This window comes from Bison bison, unplaced genomic scaffold (genome assembly GCF_000754665.1).
Source record: "Bison bison bison isolate TAMUID 2011002044 unplaced genomic scaffold, Bison_UMD1.0 scf7180017864456, whole genome shotgun sequence".
NCBI lineage: Eukaryota > Metazoa > Chordata > Mammalia > Artiodactyla > Bovidae > Bison > Bison bison.
In genome coordinates, this window is record NW_011495018.1 from 486404 (window position 1) to 506127 (window position 19724).

At 58.6% G+C, this 19724-nt stretch overlaps 1 protein-coding gene across 1 annotated transcript in view; it reads left to right on the top strand.

The window, feature by feature from the left end:
* Window positions 1–19724, top strand: part of STK32C (serine/threonine kinase 32C) — a 30058-nt gene that overhangs the window by 2769 nt on the left and 7565 nt on the right. Inside the window, exon 6 of the mRNA XM_010859557.1 lies at window positions 441–496. Coding sequence (XP_010857859.1) covers window positions 441–496 — 56 coding nt within the window. The remainder of the gene's footprint in view (window positions 1–440; window positions 497–19724) is intronic.

Below are 19724 nucleotides of genomic sequence, written 5' to 3' on the forward strand. Positions count from 1 at the left end.
ATCTGGAGTGCAATGAAATGTTCAGTAGTGAGTTTTGGGGTCTTTGTGGGTTTGCGGTGCCTCTTGCTGGGGGCTGCTCTGGACGCCGTGTGCTCTGATCATGTCTCGTCTGTGGGCAGCGTGGCCTGGCCTCCCCCTACAGTGCGCCCAGGAGCAGGTGCTGCCTGGCCCCGGGGCCCCCTCTCTGCCTTGGCTCAGGCCCCCCCGCAGCACCATGGCTGACCTGACCCCTCTTAGGGTGAGGTGGACTGCTGGGTGCCTGCAGGGGCGCCTTGCAGTGTTGGGGGGCTCCCTGAATTGTGGGGGAATCCCCAGAGTGTCAGGGGCTCCCTGCAGTGTTGGGGGTCTCCTTGCAGTGTGGGGGCTCCCTGCAGCGTGGGGGCCTGGTGGGCACCGGTCTTGCCGCCCCCTCACCTGGCACCCCTCTGCTCTCTCTGCAGTGAACCTGGACCACTTCCAGATCCTGCGTGCCATCGGGAAGGGCAGCTTCGGCAAGGTAAGGCTGAGGGCGGGGCCGGCCTGGACGCGTGTGGGCGAGGCCAGCCGCCTGGGTCTGGTGGAGCGTGTGGGTATGCTTCCCGCAGGGCAGGCCAGCGATGCTAGGGGCCTCGGGTGGGCTGCCCCTGAGCCCGCCACCGCTAGGCTCTCCTGGCCCAGGTCTCTGGGTTCCTGTAGCTCGGCCGGGAGCTGGGGGTGCAGATGGCACATCCCTGGGCTCTTCTGGGGCTGAGACCCTGAGGCCACTTGCCCTTCACATGAGCCCCGTTCTACAGCAGCAGCAGAGCGGCTTGAGCCCAGGAGGAACGTGCTTGAAGCCGCTCCGTGGGGGCCGGCTCCCTGTGTCTGGAGCCCAGAGGCCAGGCCTGTGCTGGGCCATCCCTCCAGGCGGGCAGGGGCAGGACCCAGGTGGCGGCCACGTGGCCCTGCCCTACACTGGCCGCTCGAGCCCGTTCTCCACTTTCTCGTGGCCGGATCCAAGCTCCTGATTGCAGCCTTATCCTGCCCGGAGATCGGGGGTAATTATAACTCCAAGAGGCTGAACAAGCCTCTGCAAAGGTTAGAATTAGCTCCCGGGACTCTGCCTGACCGGCCTGTTGTAAATGAGTCACTTCTGAAAGGACAGTTGCTTTTTGGCTCCGAGGCTGGGGCTCCGTGTCTCAGCCCAGGAGGCTCGTGCCAGCACCGCAATGCCCTTGCCCACCCCCCGGCCCCACGTCACACCCAGTGCTGCCTCAGGTTATGGGCTGGGGGGATCGTAAGCCAGAGAAATGAGCCCCTCGGCACAGAGGCCCTGGAGTGCTCCGTGCGTTACGAGGCGAGGACTGCTACTGTCTCTGGGGCCAGGACCCAACTGGTGGACCCTGGCCTTCTGTCGGTTGTGCAGAGATGGTTGATCCAAAAGATGAGGTTCTTGGTTGGTGAGTGTGTCAGACTTTGATGGCACCTGGGACAGTCTCTGCCACCTGGCCTCTCCCAACGGAGAATGGGGGTGTGGGAGGTGGAGCCTAGAGGAAGCTGCCTCCTCCACTAGGGGGAAGGTAAGACGTCAGCCAAGACCAGGTTTGGGAGGGATGGCTTCGGGATCAACCAGGTGTTCCCAAAGCAGGCCTGGGAAGGAGATTGGGGACCCTCAGGGCAAAGACTGACCAGGGGAGGTGAGGCTGGTGAGGCTGGTGGGCCTGGCGCTGTGCCGTCCTCACCCCCCACCCCCAGGCTGGGCCCTCTGCACCTCTGCCCGGCGATGGTCCTCCCGCCTCACGAGCACAGCGGGCTGCCCTTCTGCCTGCAGTCTCCGCCGGCCCCAGGATTCTGGCTCCTCCAGCCAGGTCTTGGCTTTGAAAAGCCGGGTCCCAGAGATGGATCTGTGTGCAGTGGAGAGACAGGAGGGTCCAGAGACGGGGCTGGCATGGGGTGACAGGAGGGCTCAGAGACGGGGCTGCTGTGGGGTAACTAGAGGAAGCGTGGGGTCCTGCCAGGCTTTTATCTCAGATGCAAGTCACTGTGTAATTCTAGGGGAGCTTCCTGCTTCCTAATTGGGCCCCCAGTCAGGCCTCCAGGGGTCCCTGGGCCGTGGGGCCAGGTGCCAGGGTGTGTGTGGAACGTGGGCTCTGGTCCCTCCGCTTCTTCCCGTGGCTGGGGCGGTGTCCCCGCCAGCAGAGGGGGTGAGGCCTTGGAGTCTGCTTCCGTGTGCAGGCAGGGCCGCGTGTGCCGCTGTCTGCGCGTGGCCTTGTTTCAGAGGGTGTGCGAGGGCTCAGGCGTGCCCGGACGCCCAGTGAAGACTGGCCTTAGAGACTGCTGGGAGCCACCTTCAACCCAGCGGGTGTGAAGGGCAGCCGCCCCGACGCACCCCCACACCCCCGATGGATGCAGGCACAGGGGCTGGCGTGTCGTGTGACCTGTCTGTCCCCGGCGAGGTGGCTGTTCACCTCATGGCGGCTCCACCTTTAGGGGAGAGTGCCTGGAGATGGATTATCCAAACTCGCTGTATCCAGTCCTGAGGGCAAGACTGGACGTCGTGTCTGGTTTTGCTTCCAGTCTTTTCCGACAGTAAGTTACCCGTCACATAAAAGGTGCCGCCGAGCCGTGTTTAAGTGCCAGCTCAGTGGCATTAAGCGCCTCCCTTCTGTCTTGTGGCCGTCAGCCCGTCACCCCCGGGCTCTCTGCATCCGGTCCAACTGAACCTCCGCACCCTGTGAACAAACCCCGTCCTCCCCCAAGCTCCAAGTCCTCGGAGAAATCGTCTCCCAGGATAGAGGGCCTTGTTTTCCGAGGCAGAATGGAAGCCGTGAGTGGTGAGAGCCCAGCCCGCGCTGGCATGGGGGTGGACAGGGCTCTGTTGCTGGGTCTTCCGGGTCATCTTGGCCACCCGGCTGCACGAGGAAGCTGGCCTTCCTCAGAGCAGAGAGGCCAGGCGGGAGCGGAGCTGCTCACTGGCCACCTCCCATTCAGCTCCAGGCCCCCATGTGGCGCTGGGTGTGGGGGCTCCCCCGGCCGTGCCAGCAGTGGGCCTCGGGGGGTCGGGTGAGCACCGCAGTGCAGCTGGGCCGTGGGCCTGTGTGGGCCACCTTGGTGTCCGTACATGAAATCTCAGACTGCAAGGGACACCTCGGTCCAGAGAGCTGAGAGGGGGTGAGCAGACGAGTGAGTGTCCTCGGTGCGGATGGGTGGGGCTGGCGGGCCCCCAGGGAGGCTGGGCCCGCTCATGGTCTCTGCCCTCCCGGGCCCGCTCTCCCTGGCTTGGCTCAAAGTGACCTCCAGGCAGTTGTGGGGGACCCTGGGGGTCAAACCTCTGCCTCTGGGGGCCCCAGGGAGTCCGAGCATGGCCGGGCTTAGCCAGCTGCCACCTCGAGCAGGTGTTTGGGAAACCACCATGTTAAAGAAGTAGTTGTTACGAATGGTAAACCATCAGCATATTACTTTTTTGTCTACAAAGGTTGGTCCCCCCCAAAAGCAGAGATGTCCATTGGGCTGGCCTGCGTGTGGATGCCCCAGCCCTACCTCCCCTCCTGCTCCCCGCCCCTCCTCCCGTCCCAGCCTGGCCTGGCCTGCGGCTGCCCTGGGGAACCTCAGACCACCCCTGGCTCAGGGGTGGGAACACCAGCCCCATGGACCAGGCTGCAGACACCAGACTGCCGCCTCTGCCCGCCCGCCCACTGGGGCTGACGTGTGGGGTCTTCTCCACCTCTGCCCCAGCTTCTGGGTCTGGCTTATTAAACACCAAACTCCCAGAGGCCTGTTTCTGTGGGACTGGCTGTGGCTTCGTCTCTGCTGAGCTCACGAACACCAGGGTAGCTCCAGCCTCAGGACGGGGGAGTCCTGTGGGTGATGGAGGAAGGGCCCCTCATCCTCTGCTGGGGAGCCCCTGCCCCCCACCAAGGTGAGCTCTCCCCAGTACCCTGGATTCGTCCTCGTAAGGACCCCACCCTCAGGCTAAAGCAAGGCCACCCTCAGATTTCTTTCTTCTAAACATGCCCCTCCTCACCCTTCCAGCTGGGGGCCCACTGGGATTCAGTCCTTGGCTCTGAGAAGCCCCCAGCCCCTACCTGTCACTGGATCGAGAACCCCCTACCCCACCCTGGGGCCCTAAACTGGCGTGGGCACAGCTGTCAGGAAGCTCCGCTGCCCTGCCCACCCCAGCATGTGGACGGTGCCCAGTGGGGCCTGAAGGAGAGCCCTGGGCTTTCCAGGGTGGCCGCTGACCCCTGGGGCCTCATGGCAGCTCCGCTTCCCTGAAGGACGGACCGCTTCCCCTCCTTGACCCCTCCAGCTGCCCTGGGGCCCAACTCAGGAGCTGTGGCCTCTGTGCTCTGGTCCCCTGGAGTCCCCGCCGTGCTCTGGTCCCCTGGAGTCCCCGCCGTGCTCTGGTCTCCTGGAGTCCCCGCCGGTCTGTGCGTCCCCCGCCTGGACACCTGTCTCCCTATCTCGGCCCAGGTGAGCCTGACATGTGGCCGGACTCCAAGCCCAGAGGTTCCTGGCTGCCCTGTTTTCCACACATTGGCCGTGGGCCCCTGACCCAGGACTTATGGGGCTCCCGTGGGGAGGGGCCTGGGAGGAAGGGTCTGCCTGCCCGAGGCCAGGCCCTGCCTCCTTCTGGGGCCGTTGGGGAACCTGGAAGGGCCCAGTCCAGCCTTCAGGCTGCATCCAGGCTCCAGCTGCCCAGAGCAGAGCCCGTACTCAGTGGCTGCCAGGAAGTAGGCTTCTTTTCAAGTGTGACAGGCGTAAGCTACCCCCATAAGCCTGGGCCTCCCCACTTCTGTCCAATTGAATGACCTGGCTGCAGTTTACTCCAAGGCAGATCATTTAAGGTGGAATAATTAAGACTTGGAAAAAATCGGTCTATTTTTCTGTGGGTGTTGGTGATGGCCCAGCCTTCAAATGTGTCCCTGCCCATGTTGTGTGTGTGTGTGTGTGTGTGTGTCTCTGTGTGTGCCTGTGTGTGTACATGTGTGTGCCTGTGCACATGTGTGTACCTGTCTGTGTGTGTCTCTATGTGTGTCTATGTGTCTGTGTGTGTGCCTGTGTGTGTCTGTGTGTGTGTGTCTGTGTCTGCCTCTGTGTGTCTCTATGTGTGTCTATGTGTCTGTGTGTGTGCCTGTGTGTGTCTGTGTGTGTGTGTCTGTGTCTGCCTCTGTGTGTCTCTATGTGTGTCTATGTGTCTGTGTGTGTGCCTGTGTGTGTCTGTGTGTGTGTGTCTGTGTCTGCCTCTGTGTGTCTCTATGTGTGTCTATGTGTCTGTGTGTGTGCCTGTGTGTGTCTGTGTGTGTGTGTCTGTGTCTGCCTCTGTGTGTCTCTATGTGTGTCTATGTGTCTGTGTGTGTGCCTGTGTGTGTCTGTGTGTGTGTGTCTGTGTCTGCCTCTGTGTGTATGGGTGTGTGCCTGTGTGTACATGTGTGTACGTGTCTGAGTGTATCTCTATGAGTGTCTGTGTGTGTGCCTGTGTGTGACATGTGTGTCTGTGTGTACGTGTGTGCCTGTGTGCGCATGTGTGTACATGTGTACGTGTCTGTGTGTGTTGCTGTGCGTACATGTATGTATGTGTGTACCTGTGTGTCTGTACCTGTGTGTGCTTGTGTGTGTACATGTGTGTGTCTGTGTGTACATGTGTGTGTCTGTGTGTACCTGCTTGTGTGTACGTGTGTGTCTCTGTGTGTACATGTGTGTCTGTGTGTCTCTGTGTGTGCCTGCGTGTGTGTACATGTGTGCATCTGTGTGTACATGTGTGTGTCTGTGTGTCTCTGTGTGTACCTGCTGTGTGTACGTGTGTGTGTCTGTGTGTCTCTCTGTGTGTGTACCTGTGTATGTGTACACGTGTGTGTGTGTGTACCTGCGTGTGTGTACATGTGTGTCTGTGTGTGCCTGCGTGTGTGTACATGTGTGCATCTGTGTGTACACGTGTGTCTGTGTGTCTCTGTGTGTACCTGCTGTGTGTACGTGTGTGTGTCTGTGTGTCTCTCTGTGTGTGTACCTGTGTATGTGTACATGTGTGTGTCTGTGTATCTATGTGTGTGTGTACCTGCGTGTGTGTACATGTGTGTCTGTGTGTCTGTGTGCCTGCGTGTGTGTACATGTGTGCATCTGTGTGTACATGTGTGTGTCTGTGTGTCTCTGTGTGTACCTGCTGTGTGTATGTGTGTGTATCTGTGTGTCTCTGTGTGTGTACCTGTGTATGTGTACACGTGTGTGTGTGTACACGTGTGTGTCTGTGTGTCTCTGTGTGTGCCTGCGTGTGTGTACATGTGTGCATCTGTGTGTACATGTGTGTGTGTCTCTGTGTGTACCTGCTGTGTGTACGTGTGTGTGTCTGTGTGTCTCTCTGTATGTGTACCTGTGTATGTGTACACGTGTGTGTCTGTGTATCTCTGTGTGTGTGTACCTGCGTGTGTGTATGTGTGTGTCTGTGTGTGTGTCTGTGTCTGTGTCTGTGTCTGTGCAGCGGGGCCTCCCCAGCACCGTAGGCAAGGTCTGCTCTGTATCCAGGAAACTGGTCTCCAGCCCCAGGCCACACTTGGCAGGGTTACCGCAGGACCTGCTGATGGGCGCTCGGAGCCCCTGAGCGCGTGGATCAGGGCAGGCTCGGTTGAGGGGCACCCCCAGAGCACCTCCCAAGACCACGGTGATCCTCGGGCTGGGGCCACGGGCTGCTGTGCAGGTGGGGGCGTCCTTGGCCCTTTTTGCTGCTCCTCCCAAAAGCTTGGACTCTCTTCCTGGGGCTCTGGTTACCTGAGGACACGGAAGCTGTGTGTTTACTTTTAGATCAAACGTCTGTCGCTTCCCCACCTTCTTCCTGGCGGTGGGTGGTGGGCGGTGGAGGCAAGAATCAAATACCCGCCCGCCTTCCCAGATGCAACCTGCCCAGGAGCCGCTGCCTCCCCGCTCCTATCACTGCCTCCCCCTCGCCCCGCCTTCCTCTCCTGCCCACCCGGCCCCCTCCTCGGGCCTCCAGGCAGCCTCCCTGTGTTCTCAGGAGGCCGTCCTCTCCGCCGGGCCCACCTGGGGCTGTGCCTCACTCTGGCCTTCCTCTCCTGCCCGCGGGCCTCCTCCTCGGGCCTCCAGGCAGCCTCCCTGTCCTCAGGGGCTGTGCCTGTCCCTGTCCTCACCTGGGCTGTGCCTCACTCTGGCCTTCCTCTCCTGCCTGCCCGGCCCCCTCACTGCGTTCTCAGGAGGCCGTCCTCTCCGCTGGGCCTGCCTGGGGCTGTGCCTCACTCTGGCCTTTTGTTTACAACCAGTGTTACTACTGAGATACTCAGAACAAAGAAAGCATTCCGTTTTGGAAAAGCACTTCATCTGGAATGGAGCATTTTTAATCGGCCAACTCTGCTGCTCTGTCATCCGTCCGTCGGAGTCCTCGGGGCTGCACACTGACTCGGGGACTCCGTTTATTCTAACCCGGGGCCTTCAGCGCGTTTATAGCCCGGCTCGTGCCCCTGCACGGCATCAGCTGCTCTCATGTACTCGTATTTCTCATTGAACTTTCAAATATGTTTTGTCAAGCTCAGAAATAACCTCACTGAAATTTGGGCAGGACTTGCACCTTAAGATTAAATGGGAGGAAAGTTGGCGTTGTGCGCAGCTGGGGACCCTCACGCTTCTGTCGTGTTTGTTGTATGTTGCTCGCATGGTTGTTTCATGTCAAGCTGTTATGTATCATCTTCTTTGCCGCTGCGGATGGTTCTCTTTTCCAGCCTTCCTTCCGGTTTATTGGAGATGGTGGCTTCTGTGTCCCCGCCCACCGTCCTGCCCTCTGTCCCCGCTGCCCTCTGCCTCCCCGCAGCTGCTGAGGGCAGGGCGTGCCGGGCGGGGGGCGGGGCGGCCCCGGTGGTGGCTCCCGCACCCTCCCCAGGTGTGGGTGGGCAGCTGGGCCCTTGCTTTGCCACGTGTGGGTGACCCGTCCCGGGAACAGCGAGGCCCCATCCTGGCTTAGCCGGGGGCGTTTGGGGCTAGATATTCTCTGCACCGAAGTGTTACATTCCTGCTGATGCCGTCCGGGGGGCAGGGGTGGGTCTGCAGAGCCCCCAGCAGTGGGCAGCCGGCCAGCCGGGCAGTATCAGGAAGCGGATGTCGAGGCTTCTGGTAGGCACAGCCCTGTGGAAGGAGACCACCTCCTGGGGGCCGGGCTGGGGCGTCCCTCTGCAAGTCCCAGAGGGCCCAGCCCTGGACACAGTGCTCTGCACAGTGGGCAGGACGTACTCGTTGACCAGGGGCACCCCAGCTCTCTCCTGCGCCCCGGCCCCTGTGCCCCCCAGGCCTGGTCCTGACTGTAGGTGGTTCCTGCCACCACTACCCAGGCCTCCTCTTACCCATTGCCCTGCGTACCCTGCACCTCACAGCACCCTTTTCCTTTGCATTTGCATGAAGGCTGGGCTGGCCTGCCACAGGGCCTCTGGGGTGCCTGCACCGTCGGTGTTTGGGTGGGTGGGCCTAGCCACCCTCTGCCCTCCTGCAGCCCGGGCCCATCGGGAGGCCGTGGGGTCCGAGGCAGGACACTCGCTGTGAAACAGGGCAGGGATGGGGGCACTTCTCCGGTGGGAGACCTGGGGACCCTTCTCTGGCCACCTGGGCCCCGCCCGTGTGAGATGGGCGCCCTGCCTTCTCGCTCCTGCAGGGCTGATGGGAAATTATCTGGGGCTGAAAGGGAAGCGCCTGCCTCAAGGGACAGAGTGGCCAGTACCCGGGCCATGCCAGTTTACGGGGAGAGGACTGAGATGGTCCCAGCCACCTGAGGACTCTCCTGACCCCGATCCTCAGGCGGACACTGCAGGTGCGGGCAGGGGGGCGGGCGACGGGTTGCAGGCGGGGCAGCCTCCCGGCTATGCCTCTCTCCCTGTTTTCAAGGCCCCCTGGGGAGGCCACCTCGCCCAACCTCCCCCCTGCTGCCATCTGAGTGAGAAGCCTGTGCTCACGGTTGCTGTGGCAACGGCTCTTAGGATGGTGAGTGCTCAGCCCTCCGCAGCGCGGCTTTGACGTCTCGCTGAGTTAGCACAGCAGGAGCCCCTCTGGGTTCAGTGCCTCCCTCATGGCGGAGATGCTCTGGGGGAGAGGGCGGCTGTGGCTGAGGCTCAGACGTGCCGGGGTCTGGAATGGAATGCGAGCCTGGCCGTCTGCAGCCGCCCAGGGCAGGGGTGCTGCTGGAGACAGCTTTGCCTTCAGCCCGTGCTCGGCTCTGGCCCTTGCCGTCAGCTTCCAGCCCCCTGAGCAGGCTCTTCACTCCTTCTCCTGAGATGTCCGGTGCCAGATCTGGACACTGGCTCTTAGAAGTCGGTGCCTATGCGCCATGCCATGGACCTCCAGCCCAGGCTCCACCTTCCCACCACACCTCAACTGCTGCCGCTCGGGTGGTCTCGGGAGCCGTGGGCAGCATCTCTGAAGGGAAGGCAGTGGTGGGCGTCAACAGCATCCTCAGGGCCCTGCAGCCCCCATCCTGGGCCTGGGTGCTCACCGCATGCACCCAGACCTGGTTTTCCCATCAAGGGCCGCACTCATGGGTCCCAGCCCTGGCTCCTCGGCCACTTGCTCCCACCGCTCTGCCCGCCCCAGCTCGCTGCCCACACAGGGCAGGGCTGACGCATGGCTGCAGCCCCAGAGGTGTCATGGAGCTGTCCCCATAGTCACAGACCCGTGCCCCTGGCCTTTGAGCAGGTTCTTGACTGGATTAGTTGGGATATAAGTTGGCTTGGTATTAACTTTAAAAAAAATTAGTAAAATGCACATAAGCTAAGGTTTGCCATCTTTATCACTTTTAAGCATACAGTTCAGTGGCTTTGGATCTACACACATCGTTGTACAGCCATCACCGCTTCATCTCCAGAGCTTTCTCATTTTCCCAAACTGAAACTCTGTTCCCCATTAACACTACCTCACAGCACCCTTCCCTAGCCCTTGTCCAGTCGCTCAGTCCTGTCCAACTCTTTGCAAACCCATGGAAGCAGCACGCCAGGCTTCCCTGTCCATCACCATCTCCTGGAGTCTACCCAAACTCATGTCCATCGAGTCGGTGATGCCATCCGGCCATCTCATCCTCTGTCGTCCCCTTCTCTTGCCTCAGTCTTTCCCAGCACCAGGGTCTTTTCCAGTGACTCAGCTCTTCACATTAGGGGCCAGAGTACTGGAGCTTCAGCTTCAGCATCAGTCCTTCCAGTCAACGTTCAGGGTTGATTTCCTTTGGGAGCGACTCAGTGCTGGTAACACCTACTCCACTCTCTGTCTCTAGAGTCAGGCTCATCCACGCAGCCTGTGAGGTGGGCTCACAGAGGGTCCTCGGTGGAGCGTGTGTAGCCTGAGGTCCTTGGGGTTCACTCGGGCTGCAGCTCGTGTCAGAACCTCCTTCCCTCGGAGGCTGAACAGCGTCCTGTCCAGGACGTCGAGGGTCCAGGTCCTGGATGGACCACACTCCCTTCTCCGCTTGTCCCCTGACGGGCGCTGGGATTCTTTCCGCCTTTCCCTGGGTGTGAATCAGGCTTCTGTGAATTCGGGAGTGCGAACCTCTGTTTGGGTCCCTGCTGTCAGTTCTCCTGGGCACACACGCAGTGATGGGATTGCTCGGTCACACGGTGCCCTGTGATATTTTAATGGTAGAGCTTTGATTTCTATCTAGGGCTCATTTATTGGTGGCTCAGTGGTAAACAATCTGCTTGCAATGTGGGAGACCTGGGTTCAATCCCTGGTCGGGAAGATCCCCTGGAGGAGGAAATGGCAACCTTGCCTGGGAAATTCCATGGACAGAGGGGCCTGGTGGGCTACAGCCCACGGGGTCGCAAGGAGTAGGACACGACCGAGTGGCTCCCACATCGGCCTGCTCGGGACTTCAGGCTCTTTCATGCTCAGTTTGGACTGTTTTCCTCACTGCTCCGTTTTGTTCCGCTTTTTGTGCAGTCGTGTGAGTTAGTTGTGAGACGAGGGTGCCTGGGTTGGAACAGGCCCTTCACCGCTGAGCTCGCATGCGGACGCCGGGTCTGGAGAGCGTTTCCCGAGCTGAGCCGACGGCGCGTCCCCGAGGAACCGGAGGCCAAGACCCGCCTGGGCCCAGGGGCTGGAGGCCTGGGGTGCAGCCACCTTCACGTCCAAGACCCGCCTGGGCCCAGGGGGCTGGAGGCCTGGGGTGCAGCCACCTCTTGCTTTGTTCTCAGTGTTCAGAGAGCCTCCTCTGCCGCACGCGGCCTTCTGTGCGAGCCTGCGTGGCCCAGGCTCAGGTCTGTTCAGGCAAGTCTGGCCTCACCCCTGCTCCTTCTGTCCTGTTTCTGCCTTCCTCCCGCAAGTCCTCCTCTGAGGAAGCTGGGTTTGTATCCCCACTGGCTCCTCTCTCCCGTGTCCACGGGACCTGCTTCTTAGATGCCGGGCAGCCTGGTGCTCACACCCTCTCCCACTCTGCTTTTGATTTGACGGTGTTGCTGGCTGTCCTGCTCATCCGCGAGACCACCCGCATCCCTGCACAACCGGCCCCGAGGCGGGCGAGCAGACAAGCTTCCGAGGCTGCAGTGGCACAAACGCGTCCCCGGCAGTCGCGGTGCCGGACGTCCAAGCTGGGTCGGCCCCGGGCTGCGGTCGCCATGGGGCAGGGCTGGGCCTTCTGCAGCTCCGGGGAGAGCCTGCGTCTGCCTCCTCCAGCTTCCAGAGGCCTCTGCTCCCCGATGAGGACGCTGGGGCCCCCCGGATCACCCAGGACAACCCCTGCTCTCAGCATCCTTCACGTCACCCCAGCAGCAGGCTGCCTTTTGCCACGTGGGGCGGCACGTTTGCAGGCCGTCGGGATGCAGGGCCCGTTGACCTGCAGCCACACGTGTTCCTGGTGAGCTCGGCTGCACCCCAGCTTTGAGGCCGCTGGCAGGGCCGTGGGTACCGCGCCGCGCACGGGGGAGCCGGCCTGTCTTCAGCTGGGCTCCTAGAGGCAGGCGGTGCGGGTGGCGGCTGGATGCGCGTGTGATGCTGCTGGACGCGCCAGCCCTCCCTGGGGCCCGTGCTCCCCGGGGCTCCGCCCAGGGTGGCTGCCAAGGCTGGGCCTCTGCCAGCCCGACAGGCGAGGAGGGAGCATCGCGGAGCTTTATGCTGCATTTCTTCATGAAAAGCCGGGTTGAGCGTTTGCTTTTTCCTCAGTCACGTCTGTTTGCTTATTCATGTTAAGCCTGTTATACATGGAATTGATTCTGACTTATAGTGTGAATGGGCCATATTTTACCTCTTGTTATTCCAGCACCATATTTTAATCAAAAGTCTAGTCTCCCCATAAATTTGAGAGGCCGCCTGTATCACACACTGAACGTCCTTACGCAGGTGGGTCTCTTTCTGGGTTTGCACTCCATCCCGTGGCCCACCCGTCTGTTCCACGGTCGGACCACACGTTATCACAGAAGGTTTATATAACGTGCTGATACCTGACAGGGCTCACGTCCCCGCCTCCTTCTGCTTTTAAAGTTTTTTTCTTGGCTATTTTTGCTTGACTGTCTTTCCTTATGAATGCTGTGACCAACTTGTCAGCTCCAGGAACAAAAAAAAAATCTGCAAAACGTGAACAGCATTCAATTAAAATGGCAATGACCCTGCCATCAGTCACCGACTCTTCCGGGTCATCAGTCATTGGGGTTTCGCAGGGAAAGCCCGGGGCTGCCCGGGGGCCCCAGGATCCCCAGACTTTATTCCTTTTCGCACCTTAGATCTAATTCCATTTCCTCTTTGTCTGCCTTAAGTCAATTATGGGAGGAAGAAGCTCAGAAGCGAGAACAGTCCCATCTGAGGAAGTGGGTTCACAGGACCCACACTCGCAGCCTCGGGGGCTGCTCACGAAGGCAGAGGCTTCCGGCCCTCCCATCGGTGCTGCTCCGTGTGATGAGGGGCTGGACTGCCTTTGCTCAGGGAGGCACCAGACCCCAGGCTCTGACCTGCCACCACTGGGGCCGCTCCCCCATCGGGGGCTCCTCGGAGCCACAGGGGCCAGGCCCATTCAGCCTCTTCTGGCCAGGTTGCCGCCCACCTGAAGCCCTTGTCAGCCACCCCACTGGAGTGTGTTGGGCTGCGCCTGACTCTGCAGGGAACCCTCAGCATGGGGCTCAGACAGCCACGCCTGTGCCCGATGGCCGCGGGCCTCCAAGGGCCAGTCTTGGGCCGGCAGGGGCCGTGCTGCCCGCCCCCTGACCCGGGCTGGCCGGTGTGCAGGAGGTCAGGGTGCTGGCTGGACTCTGCCCACTTGGAAGAAGGGAGGGGGCAGTGACCGGGGGAGGGCAGTGAGAGGTGGGCACTGTCCTTGCCTGCAGGCCTGGTCAGGAGCACTGAAGGAAGCAGGGTGCTCTCACAGCCTGGCCAGCTTGGAAGACGTGTCCTGCAGTGGCTGTGACAAGGCACATGCCTGGGTGGCCTCGGACAGCAGAGATGTGCCCTCCCGCTCCCGCCGTCTGGAGGCCGAGTCCACAGGGGAGGGGGCGCGGGGCTGGAGGCCGGAGCAGGGCAGGCTCTCACCCTCCTCTTGCGGGGTTTTCAGCTGCACCTGGGAATGAAAGTGACTCAAGTCAAAGGACATCACTTTGCCAACAAAGGTCCGTCCAGTCAAAGCTGTGGGTCTTCCAGTGGTCAGGTATGGATGTGGGAGTTGGACTATAAAGAAAGCTGAGCGCCGAAGAACTGATGCTTTTGAACTGTGGTGTTGGAGAAGACTCTTGAGAGTCCCTTGGACTGCAAGGAGGTCAAACCAGTCCATCCTAAAGGAGATCAGTCCTGAAAAACATTGGAAGGACTGATGCTGAAGCTGTAACTCCAATACTTTGGCCACCTGATGCAAAGAACTGACTCATTGGAAAAGACCCTGATGCTGGGTGGGAAAGACTGAAGGCGGGAGAAGGGGACGACAGAAGATGAGATGGCTGGATGGCATCACCGACTCAATGGACTTGAGTTTGAGCAAGCTCCGAGAGTTGGTGATGGACAGGGAGGCCTGACGTGCTGCAGTCCATGGGGTCGCAAAGAGTCGGACACGACTGAGCAACTGAACTGAAGTCGAAGGAACAGAGGCGTGCACACATGTTTGTTTAATGTGAGTTCGGGGACACGGGAGCCCTCGTAAGGAAATGAGGACCCACAGACCAAGCAAAACCTGAACGTTTTGTGCCGGCTTAGACAAGGTGGCCACGTGCTAAGGTAGCTGGAGTCCATGGGAGGCTGAAGGGGAGGACAGATGTTCTAACAAGGCCCACCGCGCCGAGTTCTCCCGGCCTCGATTTCCCGGCCTGAGGATGAGCCTGTCCGCCTGGGGTGATTCCCCGGATTCAGGAAGGAAGGGGAGGGCAGGCGCCTTCCTGACCCTGCTGTCTGTGAGCGTGATTGGCTGGAGGTGATCGTGACCAGAGAGCGTATTTCAGGGTGCATCCCAGCTCCGTTCACACACACACACGCCCAGGAAGAGTCGCCGCTGTGAACCATCTCCACGAGCCGATTTCTCAGTCCTGAGAGTAGGTCAGGGTAAACAGTCGCATCTCATTTTAGGAGGCGGTGTTGGGAGGCTGGGCCCCAGTGGAAACCAGTGAAGAGTGAGGATTGCAGGGTAAGCCTCAGTCGACCGGGTCAGACCAGAGGGCGGCGGCTGGGGCGGCGTCCAGGAGGGAGCCCTCCAGGCCACGCTGGCTGGGGGGCTGGGGGCAGGCCCCGGCGGGTGCAGTGCGTTTTCTGGGCCGCGGTTGGAACGTCTCTGGTGACGGCGTCGGGTGAGCTCTGAGGGCGCTGCCCCCACACCAGCACAGATATCCACACACGACCTGAGAAGGTTCTCTGAGGTTCATATGGAGCTGTTCCACTTCAGCTAGTGGGGAAGTTTTCACTTCTCCTGATCCCACATCAGAAGGGTGGGAGACGAACTGGAAACGTGAATTACTGACAGGGACGTGCCCATTCGACACCCCACGAGGTGTGTGGTTCTCTCCCTGCAGACACGCCCTTTCTTATTGAAGATAATCAAAGATTAATTTGTTTGCAAAACCAGTCTGGTCTCATTAAACATGACCTGATTATTGAGGTCAGTACAAGAGCAGGTTGAACACGTAGGTCCTTTTAAGGTCCTTTTAAGGTTCCTGCTCTGCTGGAACTTCTGTAAGGAATTCCTGATCAGACTTTGCACAGCCTCTTGAGGCTAGAAGCTAACTGAGCATCTCATCAGCAGACTGTGCCTTTAATACTCACACACTTGGGTGAGTCCCTCGCTTCTCAGTGTCCCCAAGGTATCCTGAGATTCCCGGGACCTGCCAAGAAGTGACTGCAGTCTCTGTAACGCTGCAGCCCGCAAGGCAGGCACCAGGCTGGAACTTCACAGGGTTTTACAAGCATTGCTCCGTAAGGTCAGCCTTAGTTTCTGGTCAAGCCTGATTTGAATTGTCTGGAATTGTCGCTATTAACATCTTTGTCCTGAGCAGTTTCCCTGCACATCTACTTGGCCATCAAAGATAAGATAATTGGTTGACGGTTTGGTTTGACAGTTGGGTTTCGATGCCGTAAACGCCAGATTGCAAACTACACTGGAAAATGATAACATGTCAGTCAGCAAATCCTTTGTGGGCACAGCCATCCCTCCCACCCGTCAAAGCCCAAAGTTTCCAAACTGCGGCTAATATCAAAGAGGTGGCGAGTCGTTCAGCACAGTCTTGGAGACACTGATGACTGACTCTCTGGCTTGATGCAGTCTCATGCGCTCTTTCCTCAACGTATTGTGCAATCCTAGAGTTGGCAGAAAAATAAGACAGGCTCCTCCTAGTCCCCGCAAGGAAGTGGTTATCTGATTCTTGATGAGCATATATTTTTTGAAGCGCTTTTGCCGTTCGATGGTGGAGAACGTGACATAGAAAGAATTTTGGTACTTGGCACAGAATCCAGCCAAGTAATACAAGGGCTGAGCTTGTGATGGATCATTTCCACGTAACCCAGATGGGTGCCACCAGTTATGCACGCTCCTTATATTGATAAGAAACAGCAGCGTCCTTTGCCTGATTATTTGAATTCTAAGACACCCAAATACACTGTAATCATGAATCTACACACGTTAAATGAGTTCAGTTTTTTTTGGCCATGCCACAGGCATATAGGATCTTAGTTCCCCAACTAGATCAAACCTGTTCCCCCTGCCCTGGAAGCAAGGAGTCCCAACCACTGGGCCACCAGGGAAGCCCCTATTTTTTTGTATTTTTATTTTCACATTAAAATTCTTAAAAATTTTTGCTGTTAATTTTCATGTTTCATTAAGTCCCTTTAAATGTTCCTCTTGTTATTATTTTATCTTGTATGGAAAAATTATATTATGGCCAATTGTCTCTGCTTGCAGCAAAAATTCTCATGGTGAAAAAACCCAGAGAACCACTACATCATTTTAAAATACGACATTCCAGCCAAAGTCTGGTAACATAACCAATGTTTTAAATTAAATAGGAGAACATATTCTACTGACCTCATATAAATAACTGTATTTTCATGAAAACAGGATATTTAATAAGAGTCTCAATTTTAGAGGGAACAGATTGGGAGAGAAGATAAATGTCTCGGTTCTGTTTACAAAGGTGTAATTTTCCAGATTGCTGAAAGCTAATAGCTTAAGGAAAGAGAAAAATAATGAGCCTGGAAAGCGCAATGAAAGGACCAGCAGTGCCTCAGACAAAAAGCCATGAGGACGGTGATCATCCTCAGAGCTCGCGTAGCCCCGTCTAATTCATTCCTGCTTTCCTTAGTCTCAGATCAGCAGTTTTCAGAGCCCGTCAGGGGACTTCCCTGGTGGCCACCTTCCAGTGCAGCGACGCCGGTTCCCTCCCTGGGCGGGGACTGAGGCCCCACAGGGTGCCGGGCAGCTGAGCCCACACCCCGTGGCTCGAGAGCCTCGCGCGGCAGCTGCTGAGGCCTGCTCGCCCGGAGCCCGGCGTCCACAGCAGGAGAGGCCCCTGGGACGGGAAGCCTGGACGCTGCGGCGAAGACCCCGCCGGGCACGGCTGAAGACCCGACGCACCCAAAAATAAATCTAAAAAATAAAAAAGGGCCCATCAGTTTTCCCACTAGCTTAGATAGGCTCACCAAGTTCAATGGTGTGGTCTTAGTTACCAGATACCTGTATTCTAGGGTCTTTATCAAAGTCCTTTCCATGAACTTTTTAAAGATGAAAGATTTTTGTCTGCAGTTGATTATAAAAGCTTTCAGGAAAGATCAGTAAAACAGTAACCATCTGTAAATGGCTAAAGACTGAAAAATAACCGTGGTCAAAGATCTGATGAGTTTATTGCAAAAATTATGCAGGTATGGAAATTTGTTTTTTTCTGTTGCATATAACAATTTGAGATGATAATTGGAATTATGACATACAGTCATTGTGAGGACATTGAAAAATTTCTAGGCATTTTATATAACTTTGGAAGCTTACATATAAGTAATATCAGTTCAGTTCAGTCACTCAGTCATGTCGGACTCTTTGCAACCCCATGGACTGCAGCACACCAGGCCTCCCTGTCCATCAGCAACTCCCAGAGTTCACTCAAACTCATGTCCATCGAGTCAGTGATGCCATCCAGCCATCTCATCCTCTGTCGTCCCCTTCTCCTCCTGCCCCCAATCCCTCCCAGCATCAGGGTCTTTTCCAATGAGTCAGTTCTTCACATCAGGTGGCCAAAGTATTGGAGTTTCAGCTTCAACATCAGTCCTTCCAATGAATATTCAGGACTGATTTCCTTTAGGATGGACTGGTTGGATCTCCTTGAGGTCCAAGGGACTCTCAAGGGTCTTCTCCAACACCACAGTTCAGAAGCATCAGTTCTTCGGTGCTCAACCAGGGAAGCCCAATGAAAGCGATATCTTTAACTGGACGCCTCCTCTACCGTGGCTCTAAACCAGTGGGCTCAAACCCTACCTCCTTTACCGTGGCTCTAAACCAACGGGCTCAAACCCTACCTCCTTTACCGTGGCTCTAAACCAGTGGGCTCAATACCCACCAGCCTTGTGTGACTTCGCCATCCCCAGAGACAGCACGAGAGCTGCAGGCCTCCCCGAGACCTAGGGCTTCTCCCGGGTCAGTCCAGGAGAGCAGCGACCGCCGGGTGACAGAGAGTCAAATGCAACCCAGTCTGTCCTGAATCTGTGCTGCTGGACGGGCCACCCTGGAGGCTTCCCAGCTCAAGCAAGGGGGTGGGGGGACACCGGCACAGGCCGTGTGGCTCCAGGTGACCCGTGTCACACAGAGACGGGGTAGCACGCGCGTTCCGGGCTGGTGTGCGTCAATGGATGGCCAGCGGGCTCCGACACCCACCCCCAGGGAGAGTCACGTTCACAGACCAGCTGTAACTCGTGTCTTCCTCCCACTAGGCTGTGCCTGGATGGGAAGAGCCAGGGAACAGCTCTGCCTTCCCCTCCCGAGGGCCCCCCATGGAGACCACGCTGCTCCAGGCAGCTCCCGGACCCCCTCTGCAGGCTTCTCTGCTGTCACGGTCCTTCTGTGTGCTCCAGAAACCCCCGGGGAGGCAAGGTCTGACCTCTGCACTCTTGGGGTTTGGCTAGAATTCAAGATGAGCTGAGAACATTCCAGAACACAGAGCCCAAAGATTCAGGAGGCCCGGGTCCCGCTCACGCTCCATCCGTCCCGGCCTCCCTCTGGCTCGGAGGAGCCCTGAGCTGCGGTGCTGGGGCCCTCGGAGCGGACGGTGCTCGGCCCAGCCCCAGCATCCCTCCTGGGGAGAAGACGGCGTGTCACAGCCCCGGGCAAGAAGAACCTCCCCAGAGCTGAGCGTCCAGGCCCTGCCGTGGAGGCCTCGGGTGTGCGCGGGGCTGCCAGGTGGGAGGAGAGGACTCCTGGCCGAGCGCTGGACTCTCCTTGGTGCACTCTGTGCACTGACGGGGTCACTGAGGTCCCCTCCGCAGGCACTGGTTTCTCCTCCCCACGCTGAGAGCACGGGCTGCTCCGGGGACTCCCGCCTGCACCTCCCGGGGACCACGGACCGTAGGTCTTCCTGAACTGAATGGAGCCTCAGCCTGAGAAGGGCTCCGGAGCTGGAACTGGGGCGGGGGTCAGCTGCTGTTCACGCCGTTTACCCTTATTTTCATTTCGAACATTCCAACTGGCTTTCAAAGCAACAGTGTTAAAAGCGATCTGGAAAATGCAGCAAGTTAAGGGGGAAAAATCTCCATCCTGAGACAGTGCCCTTTCTGGGCTTCTCCTGCCCCTCCCACGTGGCAGCCCACGCCCCTCCACCGCCTCCTGCTCTTGGGGCAGGCCTGGTACTCAGCACACGGGCCCTTCTGGCCCCATGGGGCGCAGGGCCCCTCACCAGGCAGGGCCCAAGATGCTGAGGCCAAGAGCAGCCCAGAAGCGCCCTCTGGGTCCACAGACCTCAGTCCCCAGAGGACCCCTTCAGTCCCCAGGCCACCAGTGGGCAGCTGGGGGATCTCAGGTCCCAGAATCTCACTGCACCCGAACGATCAGGCTGAGCGGCGGGTCTGGGGGCGTGAGCCGCGCTCGATGATGGATGTGCCGCCTGGCCGCACCCACAGCCCTCGGGCATGGTGTCCACCGAGTGGTGGCATGGCGTGGCTGGCCTGTGTGATCAGGAGCTGGCCGGTGGCCAGAGCAGGGTCTGATGTTATTCTAGGATGTGGTGTTTCTGCCTCCGTCCGACAAGGAGCCGGGGCCTGGCCTCTAAGCAGTGTCAGGGTTTCACTTGCGTTTCTGGCTCACGTCTGCACCACAGGCCCAGACTCGCGCCCTGGTTGGCGGCCTGTGAAGGCAGTGCCAG